Here is a 16342-nt window from a genome sequence, read left to right on the forward strand (position 1 = left end):
CACTACCTGAATTATTTGGTTGAGATACTGTGCGCTAGCAGTCTATAAAGAGAGATTGGAGGGTTCCCGATCTGCTCACAAGCCAGGTTCCTTTTTCTAGGTTCCTTTTTCTGCAAGTGAGATGTCTGCTCCTTTTGGTTAGGTTTGCCTGCTGCATCTGGTCTGTGGATGGTGTGGTGGTTGGGAGTTAAATCTAGGCAGGCCTGGCGTAGAGTTCGGTTTGGGAAGGGAAACTGCCTTGTGGGGTATTGGAGGTGCATGACAGGATGTGATGCATTCCCTTCTCCCACTGTTGTTGTCTTAGCCTGCTCCCGAAGAGCCTATGGATCTCCAGGCTACAGAACAGGCGCAAGAAACCCTGCAGGTATGGTGGAGTGGGAGAAACATGGCATGCAACAATACATACATATAGCAAAACTAGCAAACTTCTCAACTGGTATATTGTATTCTTGTGCCATTCGCCAGTATAGGGTGGCTAGCAACATATTGCTTCTTTGTTTATTTTTCAGTTGTGAGAATTGTGTGGCAGATTATGAATGTATCAATTTGGCCAAAGGAATGGTTACATGACCATATGGGAGCCAGGGAGGCAGTGAGGAATAGGAACAGGGGAGAAGGTAGGAGCCCTGCTTAGTATCAGTAGAAGATTTAGAGCAGCCTTTCCAACCCAGTGGTCTTTAGATGTGTGGGCTGAAGTTATGGTTTGCTGTCATGGGTGTGAGAGTTGTAGATCCAACATATCTGCAGGGCATTCAGTGAGGGAAGTCTGCTGCAATGGTTTCAAAGTACTTGGCATGTTTTGCAGGCAGGGTTGCTTCCACTTCCCTCTCATGTAGATGGATAGGTTTCAGTGGTACAAGGGCTGAATCCACCTTTCCTGGGGCCACCTAGGGTTGTCAGTGGCTGAGGATGAATGTTGGAATAAGAGTTGCTATGGTGCCACCAGGCAGCCTCTTTGCCACTATCATATAACCCTTTGTGATAGTATTCACATGCACACATACATACACGTACACATGTGCGCGCACACACACCCCTTCAGCTTTTCCACATTCTGCTGTTACAACCTAGAATTGAAATGGCTTTGGTAGGCATTGTTATAGTTTGTTATACACAAGATACCATGGAAGTGTGAAGTATTTTTGCAATAGTACAAAAATGAATGAAACCAAATTATAATGACATTGATTGGTTGCATGAACATTCATCTCTTTTGCTGTGATACACCTTAATGATACTCTCTTGCAATCCAATCATTATGCAGATGTCAAAGGTGAAACCTCAGTGAGTGAGAAACACTGGCTGGACTTAAAAGTAGCTGTTCACCAGCAGTCCCTTTCCACACTGACAGAGCTGCCATGAAGACTGGGCAAAAATTTCAGGGCCCACACCTGCAAAGCAGGTGCTTACCCAAGAAGACTGTGCACAGGTTGCACTGTGCCAAAAACATGTTAAAAATAATGTAGCTGCCTCCCACTGCCTTTGATTTGTGTTTCTGACTATTTGCTCCCATGGGGTTTTGAGCCTGAAGTCTTTCCCACCCCTGCAGTGAGGGAACTTGGCTTTTTCTCTCGTTTGGGCTGTGTGTGTGTTGAGGGGAGGTTCCCCCTGACCCACCCACTGTCTTCTCTCCCCTTTGCAGCGAGACAGTACAGCCTCCCCGGCTCCAGCCACAACAGCAGAGGAGGCCATGCCCCAGCAGCGTGGGGAGCCGGAGCATGAGGAACCCCAGCAAGGGGAACCCCCCGCCCCAGAGACAGAGCCTTGGGCTGCTTCCGTTCCCCCTGTGAGTCCCTTGAGATAATAGAATCGGGGGGGGGGGGCTTGTCCCTGTGGTGGGCCATGTTGTGTGGTTTTGCTAATGGGTCTCCAAATGTGTTTGCTCTTCCCTTCTCCCTCCAAGGAGTGGGTGCCCATCATCCGCGAGGACATTCAGACCCAACGCAAGCTCAAGCAGCAGCCTCCCCTCAGCGATGCCTACCTGAGTGGCATGCCAGCCAAGCGGCGCAAGGTGAGACCCTCCCGCCCCTAACTTTATGCGAAGTCATCATGGCTCGACAGCAAAAGTGTTATTTCCTTCTCTTACCCTGGATTACTGCACTGCCTGTTATTTGAAACCCAAGGAGGGGAACCTATGGTTTAAAGTGGCAAGATGTGCAAGATGGACTTATTAGGAGAGTGAAGATGGGGCTAGTGGGACCTCACTAATATTTCCCCCCCAAAATTTGGTGGTCAAGTCTTCACTAATGGGAAGATTTGTAGAAGTAGATCTTGTTTAGGGGTAGGCACATTGGTACTCTTAGCCTGCATGTGACCTGACTTCTGTTACCCCGAAGCTCCCAATCAGTCTCCCAGCTCCTTGCAGTTTTAAAAAATCTGTTATCTTTGGACAGTATTTACTCCCAGATCACAACAAAATCCCTCACTTGCATGAAAACAAGCAGAAATATGCTGTCCAAGCACCCAGAACTCTGTATTACCTCAAAATATGTTTTCCTCTGAAGTCCTCAAAATGGCATCAGGACGTGATGTGATTTCATTTCTTTTGCCAATGTTAGACTAACTGCAGAGGAAAAAAACAACAGATATTTGGGCTTTGCTCTCTCTGTGTTTATTACATCCTGGCCTCAAAACAGTTGCCCAATCTGATTTAAATTGATCAGAGGGCCTTATGTATCAGTTTGTTGCTTACATTCAGAGGTGGTAGTGGAGCCTTAATGATCTCAGCAACAGCAGCTGGCTTTCCTTCCTCTTCCTTTTTCTCTCACTCTGGGAACAGCAGCTATTGCTTTCAGTCCTGATGAATTCTGCAAGCTATAGTCCCAAGTAGCAGCTTGTTCAACATCTTTCTCTAGGACCTATTTGGACAAAGCTGTTGCACTGCAACTCCCATCTGTCCTAACCAGGATAGCCAATAGTGATGAATGCTGTAGTTCAACATCCTCTGGGAGTGCTGTGTTTTGTCCAACCTTTTTTTTAGGAGATGGAATATACAAACATAAACCAAAGAATCAGGGGTGCTTTCTGAAAACCCAGCATGGATCCGCTAAGTCAGTCTGAAGAACATTGCTAGTACTGAGGAAACTGTTTATAGTAATGGAGGATCATCAGCTGCTGGGCTGGGCTGGGGGGGTGAAATAGGTGGCAAAATTATGGTACCCCCCCATAAGAATTCTGCACACATGCACCCATGAAATTGTCCTTCAGTTGCCAAATTTGTAGCTTTGCAGAGAATGGGGCCTAGAAAATAATTCATACTTAGATCTGTTCTATTAGCTGTTTCCATTCCCTTGGTAATATTGCTCCTATTCTTTGGATTCTCAGTACAGTGGTCCCCTCCACATTCGCTGGGGTTAGGGGTGAAGGGCACAGTGAATGTAGAAAAAACACAAAAAAGAAAAATACTATTATTTTTTCCTGGGAAAATAAAACCTCTTTAGGAATCTCCAGGTCCTGCCAGAAATTGATCATAGGATTATGCTGGAGGACCTACAAATGCCTAGAGAAGTGTTTTCTTCTAGGTTCTCCAGTACAACCCTATGGTGAACCTCCGACAGAGTTATGCTGGAGGACCTAGAGGTTCCTAGATAAATGCAAATAAATCCAAAAAAGTCAAAGCTGCAAACATGGCGGGACAACTGTATTAGCAAGGGAATATGAACACAGCAAATACAGGAGTTCAAGTTTTAGATTATTGTCTCACTGTGCTAGAAATTTGAGGATTGGAACAGTATTTCATGGGGCACTGCACTTCTTCCTGGCTCTTAGCTGTATGTTTTTAGCTTTCCTCTTTGGCATTGAGGACAGGAGAGTCTGGAGTTGTATGGTGGGAAACATTAAGCACTGACTCCAGCCTTAGGCAGCCCTGGTGGCACACAGGTTAAATGCTGGTACTGCAGCCACAAGGTTGCGAGTTCAGTCCTAGGGGACCAAGGTTGACTTGGCCTTCCATCCTTTTGTAGGTCGGTAAAATGAGTACCCAACTTATTGGGAGCAATTGGTTTACAGACTATAAACTGCTTAGGGCAGGGGTAGGCAACCTTTTTGAGCCGGGGGCCGGGTTGCTGTCCCTCAGACAACTGGGGGGCCGAAGCCAAAAAATAAATAATTAAATAATTTTTTTAAAAAAAATTAAATATATAAATAAACGAGGACAAATGTAGGACAACATTTTCAAATGGAAGACACTTTTTTTTAAAAAAAATGGAGGACACGTGAAAAAATTTGCTGATTTTTTAAAAAATGTTAATATAAATGCATGTTTCTGAGGCTTCTATAGACAATTGCCCCCCAAAGGCCCCAGCGGCAATCGGCGGCAGGACCAGGCTGGGGCCGGTCCCAAGGCCTTGCCAGGCCGCATCTGGCCCACAGGCCACAGGTTACCTACCCCTGGCTTAGGGAGTGCTAATTCACTAATAAGCACTGGTGGAGAACATTGCATCCTTTTGAGAAGGCAGGTGGGGAGCTTGACCTGTTCCAAAATTTCATGGGGATTGTAAGCTCTCTTCCGGAGTAAAGTCTTGTGTACATTTTAGCAGAATCTGTGCTGCTTGTCCATGCTGGGCAGTATACCAACTCTCTCCTTTTCCTTGAAAGACAATGCAGGGTGAAGGACCCCAGCTGCTTCTGTCAGAAGCAGTGAACAAAGCGGCCAAAGTGGCTGGCGTGAAGCCTCTGACCAGCACAGAGAGTCTGAACCGGGATCTGGCTGAACCAGCCTTGCAGGAAGGTTACCGGCAGCAGGTGAGGGTTTGTACCACCTTTCTCTATCCCCCTCTAGCCATTGTCCAAGCGGTTTGGGGTAGCCACTCAAGGAGGCTCTTTGCTTCTTTTTTCCAGCTGAAATCAGATCTGCAGAAGCGACTACAAGCCGATCCCAGCTTCACTCCCCAGCGGTTTCCCAATGCTCAACAGGTCTTTGTGGCGGAGGACCCATAGTAGCTGCTCTCCTAAGCCCTCCTGGCTCGGAGGCACATCTTCTGCGGCTCCTTCCCTTTTTGAGCACGATGCAGGCAGCCACTTCCTTCTCAGGCCAAATATTTAAGTTCCTTCCCACTTATTCCCCCTCCCCAGTTGCTGCTGATATTAATAAAGCCACTTCACCAGGGATCTTGCTGTACTGGTCGTTTTTATTCTGAGTCAGGGATTTCAGCAATAGCTTCTCTCCTTATAGTGCTCTCCTTGGTGCATTTTAATAATTTGTGGAATTATTTTGGGTGTATAGATTAAAATTGAAGGTAGCGTGTGTGTACCTTCAAGTCTACTGTCAACTTACAGTGATCCCATGAATTTCATAGGGTTTTCTTAGGCTAGGAATAGAGGTTGTTTTGCTGGTTCCTTCCTCAAAAATATATTCTACAGCAGTACCTGGTATTCATTGGCAGTCTCCCATCCAAGTATTAACCAGGGCTGACCCTACTTAACTTCCATGATCAGATGGGGCTCTGGTGCCTTCAGGGTCTAGCATAATCAATAATGTATACAGAGCTACCAAGGGTGGTCACTTTATTTGTTGTGTTGATATTGCTGTAGTGAGCTGGCCAAAGAATAGGAGCAATATTGCCAAGGGAATGGAAAGGAGCCCTGGTGGCGCAGTGGTTAAATGCCTGTACTGCCGCCATTCACTCAAAACCACAAGGTTGCGAGTTCAAGCCCAGCAAAAGGGCCCAAGCTTGACTCAGGCTTGCATCCTTCTGAGGTCGCTAAAATGAGTACCCAGACTGCTGGAGGTAAATTAGCTTACTTGCCAATTAGCTTACTTGCTGTTCATCGCTATGATCTTTGGAATAGCGGTATATAAGTAAAAAAACAAAAAAAGGCCATAATAAAGTTATTATTATTATATTGCTGTAGATTAGGAGAGAAGGGAAACGGCAAATTTGTGACAAATTCATAGCTAGTTCCTCAGAATTTAAGGCAGAGAATCTTGTTACACTAAAGATGCTATATTTTGGGGAAGGGACCAATAAGGAAGGAGATGTTTGTGCTATCTAGTACCTTCCACCATATGTTGCTGCAGCACACCAATAGTCTACAGACAGTATAGTCATTATACAACACTACTACTTGTTGGCATGAGGATTGTCCTACCTTTTCACAACTTCATAGAATAAGAGTTGGAAGAGACCATCGAATCCAACCCTGTGCCATGCAGGAACAGAAAATCAAAGCACCCCCTAACAGATGGTCATCTAGCCTCTGTTCAAAGAGCTCCGAAGGAGACGCCATCACTCTCCAACAGAGTGTCCGACAGTTCTTACTGTCAAGGAGCTCTTGTGTCTGCTGTTTTGCATGTACTGTGGTGGTCCCCCGTCCTATATATCATTTTATTTTTTCTCTCTTCTGAAATTCACTTTGTTTTGGCCCAACTCTCTAAACTATTAAGGTCATTTTGAATTTTGATCCTGCCCTATGGGGTATTAGCTACTCCTAATTTGGTGTCATCTGCAGATTTGATAAGCATGCCCTCTATTTCTTCATTCAAGTCACTGATAAATATGTTGAATAGCACTGGGCCCAGGACAGACCCCTGTGGGACCCCACTGGTCGCTCCTCTCCAGGATGAAAAGGAGTCATTGCTGAGCACCCTTTGGGTTTAGTGGGTCAACCAATCGTGTGTTGTCTAGCCCACACTTTACTAGCTTCTTGGCAGAATTATCATGGGTGACCTTGTTGAAAGCTTTACTGAAATCGAGATATGCTGCATACATAGCAATCCCGTCATCTACCAAAATGATAATTTTATCAAAAAAAAAAGGAGATTAGTATGGCATGACTGTTTTATGGGAAACCCATGCTGCCTTTTAGTAATGCTGTCAAAATGGCCATGTTTGAAGCAGGCCACCACAGTGTTGACTAAAACCAGGCAGATGTTGGAACATACAGGGAAATTCAGTACAAAGGAATTATGGGATTGGACCCAATTAAAAAGCAGTCCCATTAAAAACCAACACAACCTCCCTGAAGTCCCTTTGGTTTTCTAGATCCAACTGGTTGTGGTGGGAAATAAGGAAGTATTAATAGCAAACACTGAACACATGAAAAACCCAACAGTTTTGACTTTTTATTTTATTGGTTTTTTTTAAACAACTTTTTTGGTTTTATTTATTAAACAAACCAGCTCGACCACCTTTTAAAAACTCAACGCTTCCTATTTCAAACTCTGGGGAGCAAGTGGACAGGAGAGGAGGCAGGCTCCCAGTCTCACTCCCCTCCCCATAAATAGAAGAGGGAAGAGGGAAGACCCCACATGTTCATATTTATATATATTTACACTCCACGCCTCTGTGCTGCTCCCCCCTCAGATCAAAAGGGCAACACTAGCCCCTGCCAGGAGAAAAAACAAAAAACAAAAACCTTAGGTGAAACCAAAGGAAATAAGCAAAAATACATTCAGCTAGGAGCCTCCCAAAATCCTGATCCTTGCCCCTCCCCATATACTAAGTGTCTAAAACCCCTAACTGAGGGGGCAAATTCTGGTGTTGCCCTCCTCACAAAACAGACGAGGAGTCAAGGAGACACCCCATATTCAGGATACACCAAGAAGGGGAGGAGGAGAACGGAGCCCCCACAAAAGAACCCTCACACAATTTTGGTGGAGGGGAAACAGAACGAAAAAGGGAGGGATCAGCATCCTGGACTAGTGGTGGTTGGAGAGACTGGGGTCTTGTTTGTCGTTGTGAGAGCGGGGGTCTGGCTCAAGGCGTCGAGGTGGTGCTCCCTCCCGTGGTTGGGCCGCACGCTCCCAGGCACGGGGGTTCCAGCGAAGGACATCCGACTGTGAAGGGAGGAGACACACAAAGCAGAGGGCAAATGGTTCAGGGCCTGGTGGCAGGATTATTGTATTAGTTTTCATTCTCACTTTATGGTCAATGCCTCCTTCCCAACTTACTCCACACACGTGAAGAAGTGGATAGTAAAAAACTAATAATATAATCAGTCAGGAAGATTACATCCAACTGTCCTTTGCTGCAACACAATTTTCCCCCTGTTCAGAATTGCTTCAAGAAGACCCAAGGGTCAAAAAAAGCTATGATAGCACTACCCATCTACCAACCAACCAACCAACCTCCTGAAGAATAAGAGCCCTCCCTCCAGTCCATCTGCCATGGTCCAGGCCTCAGAGGGAACCACTGGACCTCATCCCCTTCCCCGTCACCATTCCCTTTTCCTTTTGTGTCGTGTCTTTTAGATTGTAAGCCTGAGGGCAGGGAACCGTCTAATTAAAAATAATTATTGTAAGCTGCTCTGATAGCCATTAGGGCTGAAGGGGGAAAAACAAACAAAGAATTTTGAAACCCGACACAGAGGAAGAGCCTCCTCATAGCACTCTCACCTGCTGGTAGACCTCAAAGCGCTGGGCACGGAAGATGCCACCATACCCAGACCCAGGGGATTTCAGCCTGGCATTGAAGCCTCCAGAGAAAGGCCTGTGAGTAAGAACAAGTCTTAACTATGACGAAAAAGCCCAAAGTGAGTGTCCATCTTCTCTCCCTTCCTATTCTCAGGGGACAGCCTTCCCTGCTGGGTTCCATTCCCAGGAAGAAAATGCAACAGAGACATTTTTCAGAGGACTGGATCCTACTTTTCCTTCCATAACAAACTTGTAAAGAAACAGGTTTGCTGTTAATTAAAAAGATTTCTGTACCAGCCTTCATAAATGTTCTCCCGTTTCTGAACAACGAAGGCACCATCACCAAATTGCTCCAACTGCTAGAATATTCCGAAATCCCCTTCTGAAAAGAACCCCAAATTTTATTTAGTACTGAACTTCTCGCATCCCCGAGAACCAAGTAGCAAGAATGATCCCCATCTTCCCTCTGCCCACTTTAAGCTTAACAACTGAACCCTATGACTGACTCAAGATCACCCAGTAAGTTTCGACTCAATTTCTCTTGTTGATGCACTGACTACCCCATCCTGCCCTTTCTCAGGTCATGAAATCTCGCAGGCAGGTGGAATTAAAGGCAAATCAATGTGATTTTTAACAAGTGCTACATCACCATCAAAATTGGCTTATCTGGTATTAAAAGAATAAAACTGCAAAAAAGCACAAATACTAAGGTGCAAAATGCCTTTCTATATACTACCTGGCTCAAGCTGTTCTGGCCAGCAGGGCCTGTACTCTATCAAGATGATCTGATAGTAGTGGCCTTTATTTTAATCCATTTCAAAATGGAGTCTGCCCTATTTTACCTGTGGAACACCTGTACATGTATAGTCACTTCGGGGGTAGGGCTGGAAGCAAAGGCACTTGGAATTTGCCAGGCATCAACTCTAGGAGAGCAGGGCAGAGGTAATTTTGAAGTCTGCCATTGAGGAAGAGGAATGGGGTAGTCTTAGAAGCACAAAGCGGACTTCAACTCTCTCTTCCCCACAGAACACTCACCTGCCCCCTGAAGGGGGTCTGGCCCCTGCAGCCCCCAGGCCATTCAGCTTCCTGTAGTCTTGTAGTGGCTTCATTTCCAGGGCATGGAGCTAGGGAAGAGAATGACCATCAGAACCAAAAGGCAAAAAGAGACTGCAGCTCACACAATGGAAGGTTCTGGCCTCCTTACCTCGCTACGGCCTACGGCACCATGAGGAAATGCTCGCACAGCTGGAGACATGAGGCGCCCAGGCAGCTGTCCTGGTGGGCGTAGGGCCTGGGTGGCCACGGGCACCAGGGGCATGGGAGGAGGCGGTGGCGGCGCTGCAGGGGCAGCTGGGGGTGCTTGCTGCAAAGAGCCAAAGTTCACCATGGATGGGAGTTGGGGTGGTTCCACCACTGGCAGAAGTACCTTGGACAAGAGAGAGACACAGACAGAGCATGCTAGCAGTGGAGGAGATGGCAGATGGGAGCCTGGTTTTGCCCAAGGCAGAGGTTTGCTCACCTGCTGGGCTGGGCCTGTGGCTGTCAGAAAATTGCTCTGGCTTCCTTGCCCCAGGGTGGCAGGGTAGAACTCTGACGGAGAAGCGAGTTCTTGGCGCACCTGCAGAAAAAGTGAACAGTGAATCACAACAGTAACCACCACCACATGTGTGCCTTAAAGCAACAGTGGGAGTCACCAACTTAGGCTCAAATACTTTAATCATCATTAGTAGGAAGGCCTATAACTGAAGTTTAAGAAAGGGTGGTTTTTTCTTTCTTTCTGGACTTCAGATTTCAAGATTTTGGACTTCAGATTTCCAGAACCTCTGGCCAGGAACTGAGGCTGCATCCACACTGCAGAAATAATCCAATTTGAAAATACCTTTAACTGTCATGGCTTCATGCTATGGAATTCTGGGAACTATAGTTTTGTGGGACATTTCACCGTCTGTTAGAGAGCTCTGGTGCCACACCAACCTACAAATCCCAGGGTTCCATAGCACTGAGCCATGTAAGTTAAAAGTGGTGTCAAACTGGATTATTTCTAGTTTTTAACAGACAGTAATTCATGTAGATACAGTCAGAAATGGGCTGTATAGCGCAGCAATTTTCAATCTGAATGCAGCTTCTCAACTGTAGCTGTTAGGAGCACCCCAGCCTTTCATTGGTCTGGGTGCCAGCAACCCTTGCGTACTGCACAGCCTGTCCTGACAAACCTGCCAATGTTCCACAGAACTCAGAAAAACCTGGCAAGGCTTTCCGGAGCTGTGAAACAAGGCACAGCTGCCACACAAGCCAACTGCCCAAGGACCTTGTGGAGAATCTAAGCTCACAAGCGATTTGCCCAGCCTGGCCTGCAAAGCCAAGGAAAAGAACAATGTGGATGTCCCCTCCGTCAAAGATAAGCCCAACATGAGCAAAATGCTCTGTCTGGTGCAGAATCCAACTTTTTGTCAAACACTGCCCTTGGAATGTCCCTGTTTCCAAAAGAAGCGGCTTAAGGGGGATTTGCCCTGCCCCTCCCCCCATGTATTCAGAGCAGGAAAAACCAGCACAAGTGTGAACCACTTCATAATGTAGTGTGAACAGCCCCTATATTAGAGCGTATGACCTCCTGGCTCAGTGCTCCCATTCTATTCAGATGCTGAGCTGTCAAGATAAGAGACAGAAATGCATTTCTTTCTTTCAATAAAGTTGGATCCTTGATTCATCACCTTGACTGACTATAGTCTTTCCTGATGTGGCTTAGAGAAGAAATTCTACATCAAAATTCTGGGTCTCTCCACCTTCCAGAACACAAAAGACCACTGAGCTCTTGCTTCACCACCTAATCCAATCCACTGTGCCCCAGTACCTGAAGCAGGGTTTGCTCAGGAGCCAGCTGGCTGCCGCAGAAGGCTGAGCTGTAGATGAAGGAAGGAGGGGGCGCCTGGTACAGCAAGCCTGTAGCTGGTAGTTTGGGAAGTTCGGCCGCCTGCAGGGCCGAGATCTCCACATACTGCCCCTTCAGAGCCACACCTGAGAGCAAGGCTGAGCTGGATAGCACAGCACCTGCTGCCGTCTGAGCAGGAGAGGCAGGAGCTGGGCTGGGCTGGAGGTACAGGTGCTGAGACCTAATGGAAAAAGAAGCACATTGGGGTGGGTTGAGGAGTCCCAAAGGACAGGGCAAATGGACCACAGTGAAGAGGCCCAGTGAGCCTTATCCCGCTCCAATGTTCTTTTCCCCTCCCACATGCCAGTACCTGTAAGTGTGCAGAGAGGGGGTGCTTGGGCGGTAACCGCTGGGCCCGTTTGTGCCGTGAAGCTGCGACTCCAGCTGAGTGTTGGGGACCTATAGGGACAGGATTTAAAGATGCTATCAGGACACAAGAGAACTAGGCCTCTAAATTTTTGCACTTTCTTTGGAGCAGCCTAGGAACACACATCTTTCTTCTTGGACTGGGCAAGTGGTGGGAATGGAACCACCAGTCCTACAAACTGCCCAAGCCATTTTGTGTCGGTTGGGAGGTGCGCGGGGGGTGTTACCTGGTTCCCATAGAAGAGCTCTGGGTAGAGTCGCTGGCCCTGGCCTCGCTCGCCTGCAGAGAGAAACACAGTCAGGCCCACATTGGCTGACGGCCACCAGAGGGACTTCCCTCACCCTGGCTTTCCCTATCCAGATCTCTCTCATTACCTGAGAACACGGATGTGTCAGGTGGGAGGCTGTGCAAGCATGAGGCAGTGACGGCAGCCGTGGCTGGGGCAACCGAGAAAGGTCGGGGTTCACAGGAGCGACCGGGAAGCACCTCAGGAGAAGTTCTGTGGCTGGCAGGAGCAGGGGGTAGCAGCTCCCACTCCCGGGGGGCAGAGGTCAGCTGCAGAGAAAAGAAGAACACCAAGGACAGTGAAGAGAGAGAAAAAGACAGATAGGCACTGTCTACTTCTCCCAGTCCCCTCTCACTAAAAAGATGCTGTTTGAGGCAGCTTACAAAAAGATAGCAAGGCACACATCGTTTTTGTGCAGTGAAGAAATTTCAACAAAACATTGTTCAACAAAACGGTCCGCACTCACCTCGGTGAGATCAGCTGGCGCCGGGGCCTCTTCTACGCCTTGGGGACCTGGGAGGCCCGGGCGGAAGGATGGGGCCTGATCACTGCCATGGAGGGGAACCCTCTCCTCTGGCTGGCCCTCTACCTCTCCCTCTGTCGCCGGCTCTCGCTGCTGCGCCGGCAGACCCTGAGCTGGGGGAGCCTGCACATGGGGAGGCCCTAAAACCATGTTTTAGGGTCCTCTGCCATAGCCCACCAACAAGAGGGGAAGGGAGGCAGGGAAGAGGGGGGAGGGAGGCCAATAAAAAACAACGCTGACCGCTTCGACGAAGGAAAACGAATTCGCTGGCGAAGAAGTATGTCCTGCTAGGAGCTTAGGCAGGAACAAGACTGAGGCCCAAGGGGGTTAGCCCCTCCTTATATAGGGGGCCGGTCTTTTCTTTGTCCCTGCCTACAGGAGCTAATGGGAGGTGCATAACCCATGATTCAGGAGGTCAGGACCCTCTCTGCTGGGAAATTGGCAGAACACAGTCCATTTAACAAGTTTACATCACCCTACTGTTCACTGGGTGTTTGGATAGTGCATCTGTTGATAGAGGCTGATGGGAATTGTAGTTCAAAACATTTTAGGAGAACAGTAGGATGAAGGCTGGTCTTTTGTGCCAGTGAGGAATCAGTTTGCTGCCTTCTGAAATTATGGCTTAGAATGCAAATGGTTCCTGAAGGAGAGACCTTTGGGGGCAGATCCATGTCACATATTGCGGCAGTCAAGCCATGCATGTTTTTCTCAGTTTTGATTGCTGGGGAGCACAAGATTCTCAAAAATGTACCTTATGGACTAAGCTCCCATGGGGCAAACAAAAAAGTGAGAATGCACCTGAAAAGAGGAAGCCACTTGCCTCCTGCTCTGTTTCACAGCCAGATTTTCTAACTCAATCCAGGAGGCTGCTGGGGAGTATCACATTGTCAGTGACTACAGTTGGCCCCGAACAGAATTACTTTCACCGTCACAGTTAGAAGGTGAGGCCAACACTTCACCAGGAACTGGGTAGGACCTCCCCCATTGTTTGCTGTTGTGTGCCTTCAAGTCGCTTCTGACTTATGGTGGCCCTGACCCTATCATGGGGTTCTCTTGGCAGGACTTGTTCAAAGGAGGTTTGCTATTGCCTTCCCCTGAGGCTGAGAGAATGTGACTAGCCCAAGGTCATCCAGAGGATTTCATGGCTGAGCTGGGAACTGAACACTGATCACCAGAGTCATAGACCAGCACTTACACCACGTCACACTGGCTCTCTTCAATTACAATCTTCAAAATCCCCCAGCCAGCATGCAATTCAAAACAGTAAATTTTCTATGTGCTGCCTCCTCCCAGACAAGGGACAGTCAGCTGTACTTTGGCCCTTTGAGTTGGGCCCCAGAACATGAAGAGTCTCCCAACATCTTGCAACATTACTCACCCCTTCAGCAAGTGCTTGGTGCAGCTCTTCTTTGTCTGCTTTTGGACCTTCACTCACCATAAAACGAAGGTCAGCATCCTGAGGGAGTTTTAAAAAAAGCCAAGGGAGAGGACGATTAGAGTCCATAGTTCTTTGTTCACCATCCTAGAGAAAAAGAAGAGCCAAGATTCCCAGCAGCATTGGCACTTACCTTTTCGCTGGCTCCAAACTGGATGGGCGGACAGCCCCCTGGGGCCTCCAGCTTGGGGCTTGGCTCTGACTTCAGGACACCCAGCCCCTCAACACTCTCTTTTGCCTTCTCTGCTCGCTGGAAACGCTCGGTGCCAATCGCACCAGGGGGAGGGTGGTCTCGAGGTGGTAGCTCAGGGGAACTGCTCACCTGTTCAGAAGAGGAGGAGGAATGGTGAAATTTAGGGGTTCTTCTTGACCCATGGAACAAACTTCTCAGCCTGAGAGTTAAGAAAATTTCTCAGCAGGCCTGGCCCCCTGCAACAGGAAGGTCACATCAATTTTCAGCTTGGACTGTGACCTCCAGCACCAGCATTCAAATTTAAGGGTAACCATGTACAACCCTCTGGATGTGTTGGATGACAATCTCCATCATCCTTTGCCAGTATAGGGAACTGCAATCCAAGGCATCTGGAGGGCATAAGACTGGAGAATGCTGGTCAAGTGTGAAAGTTTGCTTGTCCTTCAGAATGAATTCTGTACCTTCTCCTTGAGCATACTGGAGTCCCTAGCTGGTGGTGGTCGCCGCCTCTGCTCTTTTGGTTCTGCACCTTCTGGCCCAGTTGTGGCCGCATCATTGTTACTTGTGCCAATGGCTCCACTGCGTTTAGTGCTAGTATCTGGTGTGGCCTTCAGGCCCCCATCAGGAGAACTGCGCTGGCTACATGTGGCTGAGGAGACCTGTGAGTCACTGCTGAGGTCCACACCACTGTCAGACAGGCTCATCTGGGGAAGGAGTGGAGATGTTTCAGCCAAGTGGGTAAAGGCGAGAAAGAAGAGCCACAGATAGAAAGGCTTCCCAGCTGTGCTCTCCATAGCAAAAGTCTCGAGAACACATTTTCCCCACCTCCAGTTCACTTGGCAATTCAGCAACCCTTGTCCTCACCTCTGTACTGGCAACCTCTTCAAAGGCGTTCAATGGGTCAATCCAGGGCTCCACTGAGGCAGGCCTATAGCTCTTCCTTGAAGGATCTGATGAAGAAGCAAAAGCACAGGCAGCATGAGAACACCTGTGTCCTCCCAAGTGGTCTCAAGCCTTACCTTGCCCCAGACCCTAGTTTTGCTCCACCCTCTTAAGAATTTCCAACCCAAGAGCAAACTACATTTTAGTCTGAACATGGCAGAACTTTCTTTTGAAAGATACCAACTCTCTAATCAAAGGAAAGTGTGGGTTGCTCCCTTTTATCACTCCACTGTCATTATCACCAAGTGTTCTTCCCTTGCTCTGAAGCGAAGTGGCCATTTGCAAGATTAACGAGGAGCTACTCTATAGCATGACCACTGACTCAACATTTCCATCCAAATTCCACAAAGCAACAAAACCTTTACTGGGTCAACCACAATAACAAGGCAATCTTTTGAAGTGCCACCTACCTCTTCATCAGGTAAAGGTATTAAAAAATCTTACAGGAGAAAAGAAAAGTTAGATACACAGACCTACATTTTGTCAATATGTTCTTTTATTGTTTTCACATTTAAGACAGTACAGAGGGATATCCATGTAGGCAGAGGCCCCTCAAAGACATGGGGGTGCCACTACATCTGATAGTTCTCATGAGGAATCTGTATCAAGGACAAGAGACCACTGTGAGAACAGAATTTGGGGAAACAAAGTGGCTCCCAATAGACAAAGGGGTCAGGCAAGGCTGCATCCTATTGTTTACTTGTTTAACTTATATGCTGAAAACATAGGAGGAAGCAACCTAAGATATACTACTAGCAGAAGACATTCAGGAATTGGAACCGTTAATAAGGAAGCTCAAAGATGAAAGTGCTAAGGCAGGTCTGATGCTGAACATAAAGAAAACTAAAATAATAACAACAAAAGAAATACATAAATTCAATCTAGAAAACAAGAAAATTGAAATAGTTACAGAATTCCCATATCTAGTATCAAACACTGACCAGAATGGAGACTGCAGTCAAGAAATAAGACTAGGAATGGGAAGGGCAGCTATGAAAGAACTGGAAAAAATACTAACAAACAAAGACATACAACTGAGCACTAAAGTCAGAATCGTTCAGGCCATTGTATTCTCATGTACTGATGTGAGAGCTGGGCAATGAAAGAAGACAGAAAGAAAATCAGACTCATTCAAGATGTGGTGCTGGAGAAGATTACTTAGGATACCGTGGACAGCCAAGACGACAAATAAATGGGTTCTTGAACAGGTCAGACCAGGGCTCTCATTGGAAGCTAATATGACCAAGTTGAGTACTTTGGCCACATAATGAGAAAGCATTGATCGCTAGAAAAAACAACAATGCAAGGAAAGAT

General features: G+C 47.3%; 2 protein-coding genes across 12 annotated transcripts in view; one reads left to right on the forward strand and one right to left on the reverse strand.

The window, feature by feature from the left end:
- BAG6 (BAG cochaperone 6) overlaps positions 1-5109 on the forward strand; it is a 37147-nt gene extending 32038 nt beyond the window's left edge. For 6 of the 7 annotated variants that reach the window (XM_042449981.1, XM_042449985.1, XM_042449984.1 and 3 more), the window contains 5 exons: positions 305-364; positions 1643-1786; positions 1904-2011; positions 4597-4743; positions 4840-5109. In XM_042449981.1, coding sequence (XP_042305915.1) covers positions 305-364; positions 1643-1786; positions 1904-2011; positions 4597-4743; positions 4840-4938 — 558 coding nt within the window. In that variant the 3' untranslated portion in view covers positions 4939-5109. The remainder of the gene's footprint in view (positions 1-304; positions 365-1642; positions 1787-1903; positions 2012-4596; positions 4744-4839) is intronic. The other variant, XM_042449986.1, reaches the window with a different exon arrangement.
- A 1941-nt stretch (positions 5110-7050) lies between these two features.
- Positions 7051-16342, reverse strand: part of PRRC2A (proline rich coiled-coil 2A) — a 52462-nt gene continuing 43170 nt past the window's right edge. For 4 of the 5 annotated variants that reach the window (XM_042449357.1, XM_042449356.1, XM_042449354.1 and 1 more), the window contains exons 20-32: positions 14951-15036; positions 14548-14790; positions 14027-14215; positions 13837-13914; positions 12024-12204; positions 11876-11928; positions 11593-11681; positions 11205-11463; positions 9873-9971; positions 9558-9779; positions 9389-9477; positions 8336-8429; positions 7051-7777 (exon numbers count right to left, since the gene is read on the reverse strand). In XM_042449357.1, coding sequence (XP_042305291.1) covers positions 7640-7777; positions 8336-8429; positions 9389-9477; positions 9558-9779; positions 9873-9971; positions 11205-11463; positions 11593-11681; positions 11876-11928; positions 12024-12204; positions 13837-13914; positions 14027-14215; positions 14548-14790; positions 14951-15036 — 1820 coding nt within the window. In that variant the 3' untranslated portion in view covers positions 7051-7639. Of the gene's footprint in view, positions 7778-8335; positions 8430-8647; positions 8736-9388; positions 9478-9557; positions 9780-9872; positions 9972-11204; positions 11464-11592; positions 11682-11875; positions 11929-12023; positions 12205-13836; positions 13915-14026; positions 14216-14547; positions 14791-14950; positions 15037-16342 lie in introns of all 5 variants that reach the window. The other variant, XR_006101925.1, reaches the window with a different exon arrangement.

Source organism: Sceloporus undulatus, chromosome 2 (genome assembly GCF_019175285.1).
Source record: "Sceloporus undulatus isolate JIND9_A2432 ecotype Alabama chromosome 2, SceUnd_v1.1, whole genome shotgun sequence".
In the NCBI taxonomy this organism is placed as follows: domain Eukaryota; kingdom Metazoa; phylum Chordata; class Lepidosauria; order Squamata; family Phrynosomatidae; genus Sceloporus; species Sceloporus undulatus.